Genomic DNA, 19,605 nt, shown 5'->3' with positions numbered 1-19,605 from the left:
ATTTCTTGGTTTTTTTTTTTTTAAGACTAGTTAAGTGCAGTAGTGAGAAGGTGGGGAAGAGTAGAACAAAGAGTTTGATCTGTAACTGACTGTGAACAATCAATTGAGATAACTCACTGCCTTTGAACCAGCCTTGGTTGTATTTTATTTTATTTTATTTTATTTATTTATTTTTTGAGACGGAGTCTCACTCTGTCGCCCAGGCTGGAGTGCAATGGCATGATCTCAGCTCACTGCAACCTCTGCCTCCTGGGTTCAAGCAAGTCTCCTGCCTCAACTCCCCAAGTAGCTGGACTTACAGGCACCTGCCACCACACCCAGTTAATTTTTTGTATTCTTAGTAGAGATGAGGTTTCACCATGTTGGCCAGGCTGGTCTTGAACTCCTGACCTCATGATTCGCCCACCCTGGCCTCCCAAAGTGCTGGGATTACAGGCGTGAGCCACCACACCCGGCCTGGTTGTATTTTATAATATAGGTGCTGGATTATACATCCACAGTGTTCTGAACTATTTTAAGCTATAAGTGTTATTTTATTTATTTGTTACAATAAGCCTTCCAAATAAGTCATATTCTCCCTATATTTCTGATAAGACAGCTGAGGTACAATAAGGTTGGGTAACTTTTCCCCACTATCACAAAACTGATAACTGGTAGAGCTAGGATTTGAACCTATACATATTGTGTTTTATAATAATGATTACAAAGCTGGCACTCTCTGCTATAGCAGTCCTAACAATCTCTAATTAAAAATGTGGATTTAGGGACATCACTCCCAGAGAGTCTAATATAGTAGACAGCAGGTAGAACTCAGGAATCCACAAGTGATTCTGATGTAGGTGGTCCCTAGGTCACATTTTGAGAAGACTCACACCTTCATGTTCTTGACATTTAAAATCAATTGATGAGTGTTGATTATTTCTTAGCCACTTTTATTTTTATTTTTATTTTTATTTTTATTTTTTGAGATGGAGTCTTGCTCGGTCACCCAGGCTGGAGTGCAGTGGCATGATCTCGGGTCACTGCAGCCTCCGCCTCCTGGTTCAAGCAATTCTTCTGTCTCTGCCTCCCAAGTAGCTGGAATTACAGGCATGTGCCACCACGCTGGCTAATTTTTGTGTTTTTAGTAGAGTCGGGGTTTCAACATGTTGGCCAGGCTGGTCTTGAACTCCTGACCTCAGGTGATCCACCCGCCTTGGCCTCCCAAAGTGCTAGGATTACAAGCGTGAGCCACCGCACCCAGCTGCCACTTTTATTTTCTTAATCTTCACATAAAAGGACTGTACTAGTGTTCTGTTACTGACTCCTGGTATCCTTTGGAGATTTGCTAAATTTTTTCCATGCCTCATAAGGACTTTCACATAATTTACATTTTCTGTTATATTACATAATAGTTCACTAAAACACAGTAGCTTATTAAAGAAAAATAGAAAAATTCATAGAAGTAGGGGGAAATCACACAGTCATCCTAGTTTGTTTTCTTCTATTCTTTTATGCATTATTTTCATAATTGTAGTTGTGCTGAATGGCCTGTTCCCTTCTTTCATTTAGCTCTCTAGCTAATTGTCACCTCAGAAAGTCTGTGTCTGACTACACCACCTAAAAACCATCCTGCATGATCCCGTAGCCCCTTGCCCCTCTGTTTTGTTTTTGAAACAGAGTCTTGCTCTGTCACCCAGGCTGGAGTGCAGTAGTGCATCTCAGCTCACTATAGCCTCCACCTCTTGGGTCCAAGCAATTCTCATGCCTCAGCCTCCTGAGTAGCTGGAATAATTACCCAGCTAATTTTTTTTTTTTTTTTTTTTTTTTGAGATGGAGTCTCACTCTGTCATCTAGGCTGGAATGCAGTGGTGTAATCTTGGCTCACTGCAACCTCCATCTCCCAGGTTCAAGCGATTCTCCTGCCTTAGCCTCCCAAGTAGCTGAGATTATAGGCATGCACCACCACGCCCAGCTAATTTTTTTGTATTTTTAGTAGAGAGAGGATTTCACCATGTTTGCCAGGCTGGTCTCGAACTCCTGACCTCAAGTGATCCGTCCGCCTGGTCTTGAACTCCTGACCTCAAGTGATCTGCCTGCCTTGGCTTCCCAAAGTGCTGGGATTACATGCGTGAGCCACCATGGCCAGCCAAATTTTTGTATTTTTAGTAGAGATGGGGTTTCTCCATGTTGTCCAGTCTGATCTCAAATTCCTGACCTCAAGTGATCCACCTGCCTCAGCCTCCCAAAGTGCTGGGATTACAGGCATGAGCCACCGTGCTTGGCCCCCTTCTTTATTCTTCTTGATAGCACTTAATATTACCTGGTACTGTTTGATGCACCCCTCATACACACACACACACACACACACGTATGTAAGTCTATGACAGTAAGGGTTGTTGTTTAAATTATTATTTTTTTTTAAGATGGAGTCTCACTCTGTTGCCCAGGCTGGAGTGCAGTGGCATGACCTCAGCTCACTGCAACCTCCACCTCCCGGGTTCAAGTGATTCTTCTGCCTCAGCTTTCCAAGTAGCTGGGATTACAGGTGCCTGCCACCACACCAGGCTAATTTTTGTATTTTTAGTAGTGACCGGGTTTCACCATGTTGGCCAGGCTGGTCTTGAACTCCTGACCTCAGGTGATCCACCTGCCTTCGCCTCCCAAAGTACTGGAATTACAGGCATGAGCCGCTGCACCTGGCCTGAAATTATTTTTACATTGTTTTTTGAATGACTGAATGGCTAGCAGTAAGAAGTAGATGAAATGGCACATTTTATGTAATTGACTACCATCCAGTCATTTATGAGATTTTGTTATTGGAAATGTCTCAAAGTATAATAAGGAGAGAAAAATACAAGAGTGTATGTGTGTATAATGGTTCTGATTTTGTTTAAATGAAAGATAACTACAAGAAATAGACTAATAGGTTAATTGGTTAATTCTGGATAGTGGAGTTACAGGCAACTTTTTAATTCTTTATATAGTTGTCTCTCATTATCTGTGGGGAATTGGTTCTAGGACCCTCACAGATACCAAAATCCATGGATACTCAAGTCCCTTATATAAGATGGTGTATATTTGTTTATTTTGAGATGACGTATTGCTCTGTTGCCCAGGCTGGAGTGCAGTGGTGTGATCTTGGCTCACTGCAGTCTCTGCCTCCTGGTTCAAGCAATTCTCCTGCCTCAGCCTCCCAAGTAGCTGGGACTACAGGCCTGCGCCACCATGTCCAGCTCATTTTTTTTTTTTTTTTTCCTGAGACGGAGTCTTACTCTGTCGCCCAGACTGAAATGCAGTGGTGCGATCTTGGCTGACTGCAACCTCCGCCTCCCGGGTTCAAGCAATTCTCCTGCCTCAGCCTCCCGAGTAGCTGGGATTACAGGCGCATGCCACCACACCCAGCTAATTTTTGTATTTTTAGTTGAGGTGGGGTTTCACCATGTTAGCCAGGCTGGTCTCGAACTGCTGACCTCGTGATCCGCCTGCCTGAGCCTCCCACATTGCTGGGATTACAGGCATGAGCCACTGCGCCTGGCTTTTTTTGGTAAGAGGCGGGGTTTTGCCATGTTGGCCAAGCTGGTCTTGAACTTCTGACCTCAGGTGATCTGCTTGCATCGGTCTCCCAAATTGCTGGGATTACAGACATGAGCCGCCGCATCCAACCAGATGGTGTGTATTTGCACATAACCTGCACACATCCTCCTGTATATTTTAAATCATATATGGATTACTTGTAACACCTAATACAATGTAAATGTTATATAAATAGTTGTTTCACTGTATTATATAGAGAATAATGACAAAGTTTGTACATGTTCAGTACCAACTCAACCATCTTTATTTTCAAAATATTTTTCATTGGCAGTTGATTGACTCAGCATTGCGGAATCTGTGGATATGGAAGGCCAACTATATTTTATTATATGTCAGTGTCTATTTTGTATTATTTCTGTAGCAAAGGGAAAAATACATACACAGAAATATTTCCTGAATCCAAAATTAAATCCCCATCGTTGCTTCACATACACGTTAGTTTGGCATTATCATCCTCCCAAATTCTCATTCTCAACTTTCCAGTCTCGCTCTGTCACCCAGGCTGGAGTGCAGTGGCATGAGCTCGACTCACTGCAACCTCTGCCTCCTGGGTTCAAGTGATTCTCATGCCTCAGCCTTCCAAGTAGCTGAGATTACAAGTGCACAGCACCATGCCCATCTAATTTTTGTATTTTTAGTAGAGACAGCGTTTTGCCATGTTGGCCAGGCTGGTCTTAAACTCCTGACCTCAGGTGATCCACCTGTCTCGGCCTCCCACAGTGCTGGGATTACAGGTGTGAGCCACTGCACCCAGCCTAGGAATGTCTTTTCTTTTTCTTTCTTTTCTTCTCTTTTCTCTTCTCTTCTCTTCTCTTCTCTTCTCTTCTCTTCTCTTCTCTTCTCTTTTCCTTCCTTCCTTCCTTCCTTCCTTCCTTCCTTCCTTCCTTCCTTCCTTCCTTCCTTCTTTCTTTCTTTCTTTCCTTCCTTCTTTCCTTCCTTCTTTCCTTCCTCCTTTCCTTCTTTCTTTCTTTCTTTTTGAGACAGTTGAGGTCTGTTTCCCAGGCTGGAGTGCAGTGGCACAATCTCGGTTCATGCAACCTCTGCCTCCCAGGTTCAAGTGATTCTCCTGCCTCAGCCTCCTGAGTAACTGGGATTACTGGTGCATGCCACCACACCCAGCTAATTTTTTGTATTTTTAGTAGAGATGGAGTTTTGCCATGTTGGCCAGTCTGATCTCGAACTCCTGGCCTCAAGTGATCTGCCTACTTCAGCCTCCCAAAGTGCTGGGATTACAGGTGTGAGCCACCGTGCCTGGCCAGGAGTGTCTTTACTAATAGTGTGTCTCTGAGACTCTTCTCATTGTTACTGCCTTAAACTAGGCCCTCATCTCATATCTCAGTAACATTTGTAATCACAAACATCTCACTGCTTTCTGTGTTTTCTTTAGCAGTATATCATGTTCAGTATTAGACTAATATTTCTAAAATGTTTTCAGTGGATCCTTGTTAGCAGTTAGCTAAGCCTCTTGAACTGGTATTCGTATCTTCTGTGTACCAAACCATTTCTGTTCAGTATTATTGCTTAATGTTCAGCATTATGTGTTAGACTGGTGTCTTCATAATCCTTTACATAGATTAAGCTCATTTTTGTTTCTTTGCTTTTCTTTATTGATGTTCTGTCTGTAATTGTACCCTCTTGTTTAGTTCAACTCCTGCATTTCCAGTCCCAGTTTATTTTCTGTCTCCATGAGGCCATTCCCATTGCCATAGCACAAGGTCTGTTTCACACCTTCTGGTATACATGCCTAGCTTTACACATCTTCTGTCTGTTTAACTATACTGTGGTTTATTTGAGAATAGGACTCCTTTTTTTTGTTTGTTTTCCCCCTTGTAAATGGCTGCAACCAAATGTGGGAGCAGAGTAGGAGCCTAACGGATATTTGAGAAGTCTGAATCCTGCTACAGAAATAAGGATGAAATGAGGACTGACACAGGGCTCACTCCTGTAGTCCCAGCTCTTTGGGAGGCCAAGATGGGAAGATCGATTGAACCCAGGGGTTTGATACCAGCCTAGGCAACATAATGAGACCTTGTCTCTACAAAATACAAAAATTAGCCTTGTGTGGTGCCGTGTGGCTGTAGTCCTTGCTACTCAGGAGGCTGAGGTGGGAGGATTGCTTGAGCTTGGGAGGTCAAGGCTGCAGTGACAGAGCAAGACCTTGTGTCAAAAAAAATAATAATAATAAAAATAAATACATAAAGGTGAAATGAGGTGATGTATGTAAATGTAAAGCACCGAACATGAGTTCTAGTAACTGTTGATAGCTAGTGCTGTATCAGTTTTTTAAATGGAAAAATGATTAAATCTTATTAATTAAAACACAAAAATTATGGTACAGATTGAGCTTCCCTGATCCAAAAATTCAAAATATTTCGAAAGCTGAAACTTTTTGAGTACCAGCATGACACTCAAAGGTCATATTCAGAGGAAGTGCTCATTGGGACATTTTAGATTGTGGATTTTCAGATTAGAGATGCTCAGCTGGTATGTATATGCAAATATTCCAAATTCTGAAAAAATCAAAAATTCAAAAGATTTCTGGTCCCCAAAATTTTGGATAAGGGATACTCAAATCTGTATATTCTAAATAAATGGTACCAAATTGCATATATACCAGTGGATTAATGTGAATTGAGTACTTGTGTTGTATTCTGGTTGTCTCGATAAAACTCTCTTCTCTGATAATTTTATTTTCAGCTTCCAACAATCAGATGCATTCATCTTTGATACACAACAATTTCCTTTCTAAGTAGAGGTGACCATTACTTCCCTCCCATTATTTCTGTAATATGACTATACTGCATTCCTTTAAGTCACCACCAACAGATATGTCAAATTTAAATTTTATTTATTTTTATTTTTTATTTATTTTTATATTTTTTTATTTTTTTTGAGATGGAGTCTCACTCTGTTGCCCAGGCTAGAGTGCAGTGGTGCGATCTTGGCTCACTCCACTCTCCACCTCCCAGGTTCAAATGATTCTCCTGCCTCAGCCTCTCGAGTGACTGAGATTACGGATGCGCACCACCACACCTGGCCAGTTTTTTGTATTTGTAGAGACGGGTTTTCACCATGTTGGCCAGGCTGATCTTGAACTCCTGACCTCAGGTGATCCACCCACCTTTGCCTCCCAAAATGCTAGGATTACAGGTGTGAGCCATGGCGCCTGGCCCAGATTTGAATTTTAGCTGTTAGGTTGCAACATCCTGAAGTTTATTCAGTCGTGTCTTGTGATCAGTTGTTGCATTGGCTTTAGTTCACTGACTCTAACTTACACAGTATGTCTCTTCATCTATATGTGGAGTTGATTATGATATTAATGAGTTTTTGTTTGATTAGGCCCTCACCAGGACCTAGAAAACGCCAGTCTTCTCAGTACAGTGACCCTAAATCACATGGTAATCGTCCAGGTACAACTGTCAGAGTTCACCGTTCATCTGCACAGAATCTTCACAATGACAGAGGGAAAGCTGTTCGTTGTCGTGAAAAGAAAGAACAGAATAAAGGAAGAGAGGAAAAGGTAAATGTTAATTGAGTTTTATAAGCGAAAAAGGTATTTCTGAACCGTAAAAATTGATACTGTACACATTTATTTTTTTTTTCTTTTTTTCCTTTTTTGAGACAGAGTCTCACCCTGTCACCCAGGCTGGAGTGCAGTGGCGTGATTTTGGCTCACTGCAACCTCCACCTCCTGGGTTCAAGCAATTCTCATGCCTCAGCCTTCCGAGTAGCAGGGATTACAGGCAGGTGCCACCATATCCGGCTGATTTTTGTATTATTAGTAAAGATGGGGCTTCAGCAAGTTGGCCAGGCTGGTCTTGAACTCTTTACCTCAGGTTATCTGCCCCCCTAGGCCTCCCAAGGTGCTGGGATTACAGGCGTGAGCCACTGTGCCCAGCCTAAATTTCAATAAGTTGTAGTCTTCAGTTTGTCAGAGCTATAATAAAACCTTAGTTCTGCTACATCTAGGCTGGGATTTTCCCCACTTGCAATTCAACAAATATTTTGGCTTTTTTTGGTAACTTTATATTATGATATAATTTCAGACTAGCAGACAATTTGCAGGAATGGTATAAGGAACTTCCATATATACTTTACCTAGTTTTACCAATTATTAATATTATGCCCCTTTTGATTTATCATTTTCTTTCTCTGTGTACCCTTTTCCTGAACCATTTGAGACTGAGTTGTAGATATAACACTCCTTTAACCTTCAGTATTTCAGAATGTATATCCTGAGTACTAAGACATTTTTTTACGTTAAAAATAACACAATTATCAAAAGCTGTAAATTTTACATTGTTATAGTACTATTCATCTAATCCACAGACCTTTATAAATTTTGGCCAATTATCCCAAGAATGTCATATAGAGATTTTCCCCCTTCTGTCCCCATTAGGTCAGATTACAGTGTAGAAGCACACATCGAATTTAGTTATCATGTTTCTTTAGTCCCTTTTAACGTAAACATCAGTTTTTGCCTTTCTTGGACTAGAATTTTTGAAGAATTCAGGCCAGTTATTTTGTGGAATATTCCTCAGTTTGGGCTTGCCTGATACTTCCTCAGGATTAGATTAAGATTATTTATTTTTTGCTCATCATCACTGGCCATCAGAAAAATGCAAATCAAAACCACAATGAAATACCATCTCACACCAGTTAGAATGGCGATTGTTAAAAAGTCAGGAAACAACAGGTACTGGAGAGGATGTGGAGAAATAGGAACACTTTTACACTGTTGGTGGGACTGTAAACTAGTTCAACCATTGTGGAAGACAGTGTGGCAATTCCTCAAGGATCTAGAACTAGAAATACCATTTGACCCAGCCATCCCATCAATTATATCAATTATATTGACCCAGTAATATAATAATATATATATTACTGGGTATATACCCAAAGGATTATAAATCATGCTACTATAAAGACACATGCACATGTATGTTTATTACGGCACTATTCACAATAGCAAAGACTTGGAACCAACCCAAATGTCCATCAATGATAGACTGGATTAAGAAAATGTGGCACATATACACCATGAAATACTATGCAGCCATAAAAAAGGATGAGTTCACGTCCTTTGTAGTGACATGGATGAAGCTGGAAACCATCATTATGGACAAACTACCGCAAGGACAGAAAACCAAATACTGCGTGTTCTCTTAGGTGGGAATTGAACAATGAGAACACATGGACACAGGGTGGGGAACATCACACACTGGGGCCTGTCATGGGGTGGGTGGAGTGGGGAGGGATAGCATTAGGAGATATACCTAATGTAAATGATGAGTTAATGGGTACAGCACACCAACATGGCACATGTATACATATGCAACAAACCTGCACGTTGTGCACATGTACCCTAGAACTTAAAGTGTAAAAAAAAAAAAAAACAAAGATGATTCATTTTTTTTTTTTTGGCTGGGTGTGGTGGCTCATGCCTGCAATCCCAGCACTTTAGGAGGCTGAGGCTGGTTAATCACTTGAGGCCAGGAGCTCTAGACTAGCCTGGCCAACATGGTGAAAACCCATCTCTACTAAAAATACAAAAATTAGCTGGGCATGGTGGCGGGCACCTATAATCCCAGCTGCTCGGGAGGCTGAGGCAGGAGAATTGCTTGAACCTGGGAGGCAGAGGTTGCAATGAGCTAAGATCACACTACTGCAGTCTAGCCTGGGCAATAGAGCGAGACTCAGTCTCCAAAAAAAAAAAAAAGATTATTTTTGGCAGGCATACCATTGGTATGATGGTTTTTTTCTCTCAGTGTATCTTTTAAGAAGGCACAGATGTCTGTCCTATTACTGGTGATAAGTTGGATCGCTTGGTTAGGTGGTGTCTGCTTGGCCTCTCCACAATAAACTTACTGTTTGACCCTTTGTAATAATTTGTGGGAGGTACTTTGAGACTATGTAAATATTCTGTTTCTCATCAATATCTCATCTACTCATTTTAGCACCAAGTGATTCTTGTCTGAATCAACTATTTCTGCACTGATTGCAAAAGCATAATTTTCTAATGCCAGCATTGCTTCTATATTAATTATAAAAGCTGAGTGTAGACGTTGGCTTTTAAAAATTTTCGTTTATTATTTTTAATTTGACACATAATAATCATACATATTTATGGAGTACAGTGTGATAAGTCAGTACACATATACAATGGGTAGTGATCAAATTGGAGTTAGTAACATATCCATCACCTCAAACGTTTATCATTTCTTTGTGTTGGGAATATTTAAAATACGTTCTACTTATTTGAAAATATACCATAAATTATTTTTAATTACAGTCATCTGGCTGGGCGTGGTGGCTCACTCCTGTAATCCCATCACTTTGGGAGGCCGAGGTGGGCAGATCACTTGAGGTCGGGAGTTTGAGACCAGCCTGGCCAACATGGTGAAACCCTGTCTCTACTAAAAATACAAAAAAAAATTGGCCAGGCGTGGTGGCACACACCTGTAGTCCCAGCTACTTGGGAGGATGATGCAGGAGGATTGCTTGAGCCTGGGAGGCAGAGGTTGCAGTGAGCCAAGATCGCGCCACTGCACTCCAGCCTGGGAGACAAAGTGAGACTCTGTCTCAAAAAAATTAAAAAATAATAATAATTACAGTCACCCTATAGCACTATAGAACACTAGAATTCATTCCACCTATATGGCTGTACTTTTGTATTTGTTAACCAATGTCTAATATACCTGTACCTTCCCCTACCATCCCAGCCTCTAGTAACCATTATTCTACTCTGTACGTCTATGAGATCAACTTTTTTAGCTTCGTCATGAGTGAGAACATGTGTTATTTATCTTTCTGTGCTTGCATTATTTCTCTTAACATGTATTTATATTACATGAAACATAACATGTTTATATTACAATTTCTTTATTCATTCGTCTGTTGATGGGAACTTAGGTTGATTCCATGTCTTGGCTATTGTGAATAGTGCTTATAATAGTATGGCGGTTCCTTAAAAAACAAAAACTAGAACTACCATATAATCTAGCAGTCCTGATGCTGAGTATATCCAAAGGAAAGGAAATGAATATGTCAGAGAGATCTGCACTCCTGTGTTCATTAATCCTATTCTTCCATTAATCCCTTCCTCCATACTGTTCATAGTGGCTATATTATTTTACATTTCCAAGAACTTTGTATACGAATTCTTTCTCCAAATCCTCACCAGCATTTGCTAGGTTTTGTCTTTTTTTTTTTTTTTCCTGGAGACAGAGTCTCACTCTGTTGCCGAGACTGGAGTGCAGTGGCATCATCTCGGCTCACTACAACCTCCGCCTCTTAGGTTCAAGCAATTCTTATGCCTCAGCCTCCTGAGTAGCTGTGACTACAGGCACACACTACCACGCCTAGCTAATTTTTTGTATTTTGGTAGAGACGGGATTTCACCATGTTGCCCAGTCGGTTTCGAACTCCTGAGCTCAGGCAGTCCACCTGCCTCAGCCTCCCAAAGTGCTGGGATTATAGGCATGAGCCACCATGCCTGGCCCCCTTCTTTATTCCTCATGATAGCACTTAATATTACCTGGTACTGTTTGATGCACCCCTCATAACACACACACACACACACACGTATGTAAGTCTATGACAGTAAGGGTTTTTGTTGAAATTATTATCATTGTTTTTTAAGATGGAGTCTCACTCTGTTGCCCAGGCTGGAGTGCAGTGGCATAACCTTGGCTCACTGCAACCTCCACCTCCCAGGTTCAAGCAATTCTTCTGCCTCAGCTTTCCAAGTAGCTGGGATTACAGGTGCCTGCCACCACACCAGGCTAATTTTTGTATTTTTAGTAGTGACCGGGTTTCACCATGTTGGCCAGGCTGGTCTCGAACTCCTGACCTCAGGTGATCCACCTGCCTTCGCCTCCCAAAGTACTGGAATTACAGGCATGAGCCCCAACACCCAGCAATTTTTGTCTTTTTGCTAACAGCCATCCTAATTAGGGCAAGATGGTATCTCATGGTGCTTTTGATTTGTAATTCCCTGATGATTAGTGACACTGAGGATTTTTTTTCATATGCCTCTTGGCCATTTATATGTCTTCTTTTGAGAGATGTCTATTCCAATTCATTTACTCATTTTTTAATTGGATTATTTGTAAGGTTTTTTTTGCTCTTGTTTGAGTTCCTTGTATATTCTGGATATTAATCCCTTGTTAGATGAATAGTTTGCAAATATTTTCTCCCATTCTACAGGTTGCCTCTTTATCCTTTTAATTGTTGCCTTTACTGTGCAGAAGCATTTTAGTTTTATATAATCACATTTGTTTAGTTTTGCTTTTGTTGCCTGTGCTTTTGAGGTCTTCCTAAAATCTTGACCCAGACCAATGTCCTGAAGCATTTCCCCATGTCATCTTCTAATAATTTCATAGTTTCAGGTCTAAACGTTTATATCTTTAATCTATTTTGAGTTGGTTTTATATACGATGAGAGTTAGGGTGTCTAGCTCCTTATTTCTGGAAATGGATATCTAGTTTTCTCAGCACCATTTATTGAAGACACCATACTTGCTTCAGTGAATGTTCAATACATGGATTTCTGGATTCTCTATTCTGTTTCATTGGTCTGTATGTCTGTTTTTATGCCAGTACCATACTGTTTTGGTCAAGTAGTGTGATGTCTCCAACTTTGTTCCTTCTGCTCAGGATCTCTTTGGAGTCTTTTGTGGTTCTCTAGGCATTTTAGGCTTTTCTATTCCTTTCTTTTTTTTTTTTTTCTTTTTTGAGACGAAGTCTTGCTCTATCACCCAGTCTGGAGTGCAGTGGCACGATTTCGGCTCACTGCAACCTCTGCCTCCCGGATTCAAGCAATTCTTCCTGCCTCAGTCCCCCGAGTAGCTGGGGTTATAAGCGCCCACTACCACTCCCGGCTAATTTTTGTATTTTTAGTAGAGACAGGGTTTCACCATGTTGGCCAGGCTGGTCTTGAACTCCTGACCTCAGCTGATCCGCCCATCTCAACTCCCAAAGTGCTGGGATTACAGATGTAAGCCACCGCACCCAGCCGAGGCTTTTCTATTTCTCTAAAGAATGTCATTGGTATTTTGATAGGATTGCCTTAGATGTGTAGATTGCTTTTAATAGTATGGTCATTTTCACAGTATTAGTTCTTTTAATCCATTAACAGGAGATATCTTTCCATTTTTTGTGTTATCGTCAATTTCTTTTAACAGTGTTCTATAGTTTTTCTTGTAGAGTTTTTTCACCTCTATTTAAATTTATTTAAAAATTTAAAAATTTTTTCTTAGGGTTAAATTTATTCTTGGGTTTTGGGGGTTTTTTGTTTGTTTTTTTAGCTACTATAGATGGGATTGCTTTCTTGATTTCTTTTTCTGTTAGTTCATTGTTGTTATATAGAGACACTACTGATTTTTGTATGTTGATTTTGTGTCCTGCAGCTTTACTGAATTTATCAGTTCAAAGAGTTTTTTGGCGGATCTTTTAGTTTTCTAGATACAAGTTCATGTTGTCTGTAAACAGGGACAGTTTGACTTTCTTGTTTCTGTATTTCTTTCCCTTGCCTGATTGCTCTGGCTGGGACTTTCAGTCCGAATAAAAGTGGTAAGAATGGACAGCCTTGTCTTGTTCTAGTTCTTAGAGGAAAAGCTTTTCGCTTTGTCCCATTCAGTATGATGCCAGCTGTGGGTTTGTCATAATGGTCTTTATTGTTTTGCAGTATGGTCCTGTATGCAGTTTGTTGAGAGTTTTTATCATGAAAGGATGTTGAATGTTATCAGATACTTTTTCTGCATCTGTTGAGATGATCATATATAGTTTTTGTCCTTTCTTCTGTTGATGTGATGTATCAGGTTTATTGATTAGCATATGCTAAACCATCCTGATATCGCTGGAATAAATCCCAGTTTATCATAGTGAATGATCTTTTTGATGTGCTGCTGTATTTGGCTTGCTAGTATTTTGCTGAGGATTTTGCATCTTTGTTCATCAGGGATATTAGCCTGTAGTTTTCTCTTTTTTTGTCGTGTCTTTGTCTGGTTTTGCTATCAGAGTCATGGTAGCCTCATAGAATGAGTTTGGGAGAAATCGACTCCTCTCTTCAATTTTCTGGAATAGTTGGAGAGTTGGTATTAGTTCTTCAAATATTTGGTAGAACTCAGCATTGAAGCTATCAGGTCCTGGGTTTTTCTTTCATGAAAGACTTTTTATTACTGATTTAATCTCATTATTCATAACCGGTTGGTTCAGGTTTTCTGTTCCTTCTTGGTTCACTCTTGGTAGGTTGTTTGTTTCCAGGAATGTATCCATTTCCATTAGCTTTTCCAATTTGTTGATGTATAGTTGTTCTTAGTAGTCTCTAATGGTCCTTTACATTTTTGTGGTATCATCTGTATGTCTTCTTTTCTGTTTCCGATTTTATTTTTAGAGTCTTTTTTTTTCTTGATTAGTCTATCTAATGGTTATTTTATCTGTTTTTTTTTTTTTTGAGACAGAGTTTCGCTCTTGTTGCCCAGGCTGGAGTGCAATGGCACGATCTCAGCTCACTGCAACCTCCACCTCCTGGGTTCAAGTGATTCTCCTGCCTCAGCCTCCCCAGGAGCTAGGATTATAGGTGCGCCCCACTACACCTGGCAAATTTTTGTATTTTTAGTAGAGACAGGGTTTTGCCACGTTGGCCAGGCTGATCTTGAACTCCTGACCTCAGGTGATCTGCCCACCTTGGCCCCCCAAAGTGCTGGGATTACAGGCATGAGCCACCATACTGGCCTTTTTTATCTTTTCAAAACAACTTTTTGTTTTATTGATTGTTTTTGGTTTTTTGTTGTTTTTTTTTTTTTTTGAGATGGAGTCTCACTCTTATCACCCGGGCTGGAGTGCAGTGGTGTGACCTCGGGTCACTGCAACCTTTGCCTCCCGGGTTCAAGCAATTATCCTGCCTCAGCCTCTGAAGTAGCTGGGACTACAAGTGTATGCCACCACGTCTGGCTAATTTTTGTATTTTTAGTAGAGATGAGTTTCGCCCTGTTGGCCAGGCTGCTCTCTGACTCCTGACCTCAGGTAATCCACCCGCCTTGGCCTGCTAAAGTACTGGGATTACATGCGTGAGCCACCATGCCCGGGTTTTTTTTTTGAGACAGTCTCTTGCCTTGCTGCCCAGGCTGGAATGCAATGGTACTATATCAGCTCACTGCAACCATCACTACTGGTGCTCAAGCGATCCTCCCACCTCAGCCTCCCAAGTAGCTGGGACTACAAGCATGCACCACCATGCCTGGCTAATTTTTGTAATTTTTGTAGAGATGAGGTTTCGCCATGTTGCCCAGGCTGGTCTCAAACTCCTGGGCTCAAGCAGTCCTCTAGCCTCAGCCTCCCAGGGTGCTAGGTGTGAGCCACTGCGCCCAGCCTTGTTTATCTTTTGTGTTAGTCAAAATTTACTTTTTTCCGCTATGATTTTTTTTTTTTTTCATGGGGTGGGGAGACGGTCTCAGTCTGTCACCAGGCTGGAGTGCAGTGGCACAGTCACTGCTAATTGCAGCTTCAACCTCCTGGGCTCAAGCAGCCCTCCTGCCTCAGCCTCATGAGTAGCTGAGAGTACAAACATGTACCGCCATGCCCAGCTAATTTTTAAGTTTTTTGTAAGAGACAAGAGTCTCACTACATTGCCCAGGCTGGTCTTGCACCCTGGGGCTCAAGCAATCCTCCCAGTTTGGCCTCCCAAAGTGTCGGGATTACAGGCATGAGCCACTGCACCTGGCCTTGCTCTGATCTTTATTATTTATTTCCCTCTCCTCATTTTGAGTTTGGTTTGTTCTTGCTCTTCTAGTTCCTTGAGCTGCATTTCTGGGTTGTTTATTTGAAATCTTTGTGCTTTCTGGTATAGGCAATTATTGCTATAAACTTATTAGTACTGCTATTGTTATATCCCATAGGTTTCAGTATATTGTGTTCCGATTTTCATTTGTTTCAAGAAATGTTTTATTTTCCTTCTTAATTTCTTAATTGACTCATAGTTTCTTCAGGAGCATGTTTAGTTTTTCTGTATTTGAATAGTATTGAAAGTTGCTCTTGTTATGTCAGAAAAGATACTTGATGTGATTTCAGTTCTTTTCAATTAGTTGAGACTTGTTTTGTGGCCTAACATGTGGTCTATCCTGAAGAATGTTCTCCCATCCATGTACGAACCAGGCCTGATTCTGCTTAGCTTCCCAGATCAGACGAGATTGGGGGTGTTCAGGGTGGTATGACTATAGACTCTCCTGGAGAATGTTCTGTGTGCCAATGAAAAGAATTTGTATTCTGTACCTGTTGGATGAAATGTTCCGTATAAATACCTGTTAGGTCCATTTGGTCTAAAGTGCTGTTTAAATGGAGTGTTTATTTGATGATTTTCTGTCTAAATGATCTATCTAATGCTGAGAGTGGGGTGTTAAAGTCCCTATTATTGCATTGGAGTCTATCCCTCCCTTTAGATCTAAATATTTGCTTTATATTTGTGGTTGCTTCAATGTTGGGTGCATAGATATTTACAATTGTTATATCTTCTTGCTGAATTGATCCATTTATCATTGTATTATGACATTCTTTGTCTTATAGTTTTTGACTTAAAGTTTATTTCATTTAAGTATAGCAGCTCCTGCTTGTTTTTGGTTTCTGTCTGTGTGGAGTATCTTTTTCCAGTCCTTCACTTTCTTTCAACATGTGTCTTTACAGGTGAAGTGAGTTTCTTGTAGGCAGCATATATTTGAAAAAAGTTTTTAAAAGTCTATTCAGCCATTTTTTAATTGGGGAATTTAATCTGTTTACATTCAAGGTTATTAATAGGTGAGGACTTACTCCTGTCATTTTGCTAACTTTTCCTGGTTGTTTTGTATATCTTTTGTTCCTTTCTTCTCTCTTATTATCAGTGCAGTTTGGTCTGTAGTGATAAGGTTTGATTGTTTTATCTTTCTCCTTTGTATATCTGCTGTTCCAGTGCATTTTATACTTTTGCATGTTTTCATGATGGTGATTATCATCTTTTCCCTTCCAGATGTACATACAGTACCTTTGAGCATTTCTTATAAGGCTGGTCTAGTAGTGAGCGATGAGTTCCCTTGGGTGTTTGTTTTGTTTTGTTGTGTTTTTGCCTGGAAAAGACTATTTCTCCCTCATTTCTGAAGGATAGATTTGCTGGATATAGTATTCTTGGATGATTTTTTTTTCTTCTAGCATGTTGAATAGTCATCCCCTTCTCTCGTGAACTGTAAGGTTTCTCCTGTTAGTCTAAAGGGGATTCCTTTATATGTGACTTGATGCTTTTCTCTTGGCTGTTTTTAGAATTCTCACTTTGCCTTTGCCTTTTGACAATTTGGCTATAATATACCTTGGGGAAGACCTTTTTGGGTTGAATCTATTTGGAGCTTTTGAGCTTTCAGGCTCTAGATATCCATATTTTCCCCCAGACTTGGGAAATTTTCAGCTATTATTTTATTAAATAGATTTTCTCTTTTCTTTTTTTTCTGAGACGAGTCTTGCTCTGTAGCCCAGCTGGAGTGCAGTGGAGTGATCTTGGCTCACTGCAGCCTCCACCTCCCAGGTTCAAACAATTCTCTCCTGCCTCAGCCTCCCAAGTAGTTGGGATTACAGGCTTGCACCACCACGCCTGGCTAATTTTGTATTTTTAGTAGAGACGGGGTTTCTCCATGTTGGCCAGTCTGGTCTCGAACTCCTGACCTCAAGTGATCTGCCTGCCTGGGCCTCCCAAAGTGCTGGGATTACAGGCATGACCCACCGCACCTGGCATACTTTATTTTTAGTAGAGACGGGGTTTCACCATGTTGGCCAGGCTGGTCTCGAACTCCTGACCTCAGGTGATCCTCCCACCTTGGCCTCCCAAAGTGCTGGGATTAGAGGCATGAGCCACTGTGCCTGGCCTATCTAGGTTTTCTATGCCTTTTCTCATTTCTTTTTCTTATGGAATTTCCATAATAAGAAATGTGTTCACATAATGGTGTCCCAGACATCTTACGAGCAAGCTTTCTTTACTCTTTTCATTCTTACTTCTTTTTCTCCGATTTCAAACAACCCATCTTGAAGTTCAAAGATTTTTTTTTCTGCTTGATCAGTTCTGTGGTTGAAGCTCTCTATTCTGTTTTTTAATTTCATTAATTGAATCCTTCAGCTGCAAGATACGTGGTTTTTTATTTGTTTGTTTGTTTTGTTTGTTTTTTTTTGAGACAGAGTCTCGCTCTCACCCAGGCTGAAGTGCAGTGCGATCTTGGCTCACTGCAAGCTCCGCCTCCTGGTTTCATGCCATTCTCCTGCCTCAGCCTCCCGAGTAACTGGGACTACAGGTGCCACCACCATGCCCAGCTAATTTTTTTAAAAATTATTTTTAATAGAGAGAGGGTTTCACTGTGTTAGCCAGGATGGTCTCGATCTCCTGACCTTGTGATCCGCCCGCCTTGGCCTCCCAAAGTGCTGGGATTACAGGCATGAGCCACCGCGCCTGGCCTGTTTTGTTTTTTTAAAATTATGATATCTGTCGCTTTGTTGAATTTCTCATTTATATCATGAATTGTTTTTCTTATTTTGTTGAATTGTCTGTATTTTCTAATATCTTATTGAGTGTCCTTAAAATATTTTTCTTTCCTGGCATTTGTTGATTTTCTTTTTATGGGGGTCTATTACTAGAGAGTTATATTCTTCAGGTGGCATCATATTTTCTTGTTTTTTTTTATGTTTCTTGTCTCCCTGCACTGATGTCTGCACATCTGGTAGAGTAATTGCCTCTAGAACCACTCTTACTAGTGAAAGACTTTCATCTGTAGTTGGATCTTAGTATGCCAGTTGGGAAGAGTGTGGTTACTCTCTTCCCTTGTAGGTGCTGCAGTGGTATGGTCTCTGTGCAACTTCTTCAGCTGCTTTCAAAATCAGCAATAATGGCAGACACTTCAGTGTTCTAGGCTGGAGAAGTTTGTGGCAGTAACTACATAGGTTGTTGATGTCCTTGGTGGCAAGGGCTTTTGGAGTCTTCTTGTTTTCCCCTCAGTGGGGGGACTTAGCCAAGGGGATCCTTCTAATAGTGTCAGATCTGACATGGTCTCCAAGCAGCTGCAGAGGAGCTGGGTTCCAGGTGCAGATGCTTGGATTGGCTGTAGGACTGAGGTCCTAGGCTCAGGGTCTTGTGAACCCATTGTGGTACCTGGGTCTTGATATGCTGGTTTGCTTTCTGTGGCAAAATTGGATGTAGGTTGACCACAGAGCCAGTATCTGAGACTATGAACCATTCTCTAGCAGCTTGGGTCCAGGGGGCTGGGATGCAGCTATAATTCTATCCCTGGAGGGCAGGGTACAGCTCTGACCTGATTCCAGGAAGAAGAGGTACTCTGCGAGTTTGGGCCCAGAGACCTAGGTATGGCCTCTGCAATTCAGGAACCTGAGCCAATAGAGCACAGTGACAATAGGGGATGAGGCACTGTATACTGGTGAGTCTAGACCCTGGGATGGTGGCACTTGGCAGTCTTCCAGACTCCATGAGGCCAGGTGGAGCCATTGCTGTGCTGCTTCTTAGGGCCCAGATAACAGCTGTGTTCTACCATTCTGAGGCATTTGCCATCCCTGTACTTGGCCTCACAGAGTCTGGATATAGGATGCGGCAGCAACTGAGGAGAGGTATATGCGGCCCCTGCACCATGGCACAGTTCCCTCAGCCCCTAGAGACAGGGTGCAGCAGTAACTGAGAGTGGTAGATGGAGGAGCTCAGCCAGGGCACACGTCCTCAGGAGGGAGTACATTACTTTAGATCTGAGAGGCGGCAGGGACAGGGCGAGGTAGATTGGCCCATGGGGATGGGCATAACAGCTACTCACAGCTCAGCTTGGGGATGTCAGGCCACCAGGCAGGGGTGGATCAGGGGCAGCTTAGCCTCAAGGAGGAGGAGGTGCCCTGGCTACCTGCCCCATTGCAAGACACACTCCAGCAGTAGTTCTAGTTCCACAGTGGTGTAGCATAGTAGCTGCATGGGCCACAGTGGGTGAGACAGTGCCTGCTCCCCTGGGAGGGGCACAGCTCTGTGGAC

General features: G+C 41.5%; 1 protein-coding gene across 2 annotated transcripts in view; it reads left to right on the top strand.

The window, feature by feature from the left end:
* Positions 1-19,605, top strand: part of KATNA1 (katanin catalytic subunit A1) — a 63,494-nt gene that overhangs the window by 18,872 nt on the left and 25,017 nt on the right. For both annotated transcript variants that reach the window (XM_023188426.1, XM_023188425.1), the window contains exon 4: positions 6,916-7,096. In XM_023188426.1, coding sequence (XP_023044194.1) covers positions 6,916-7,096 — 181 coding nt within the window. The remainder of the gene's footprint in view (positions 1-6,915; positions 7,097-19,605) is intronic.

The sequence above is a fragment of the Piliocolobus tephrosceles genome, chromosome 5 (genome assembly GCF_002776525.5).
Source record: "Piliocolobus tephrosceles isolate RC106 chromosome 5, ASM277652v3, whole genome shotgun sequence".
Classification (NCBI taxonomy): domain Eukaryota; kingdom Metazoa; phylum Chordata; class Mammalia; order Primates; family Cercopithecidae; genus Piliocolobus; species Piliocolobus tephrosceles.
Note: the sequence above shows the minus strand (reverse complement) of the source record. Positions and strands in the feature narration are given on the sequence as shown.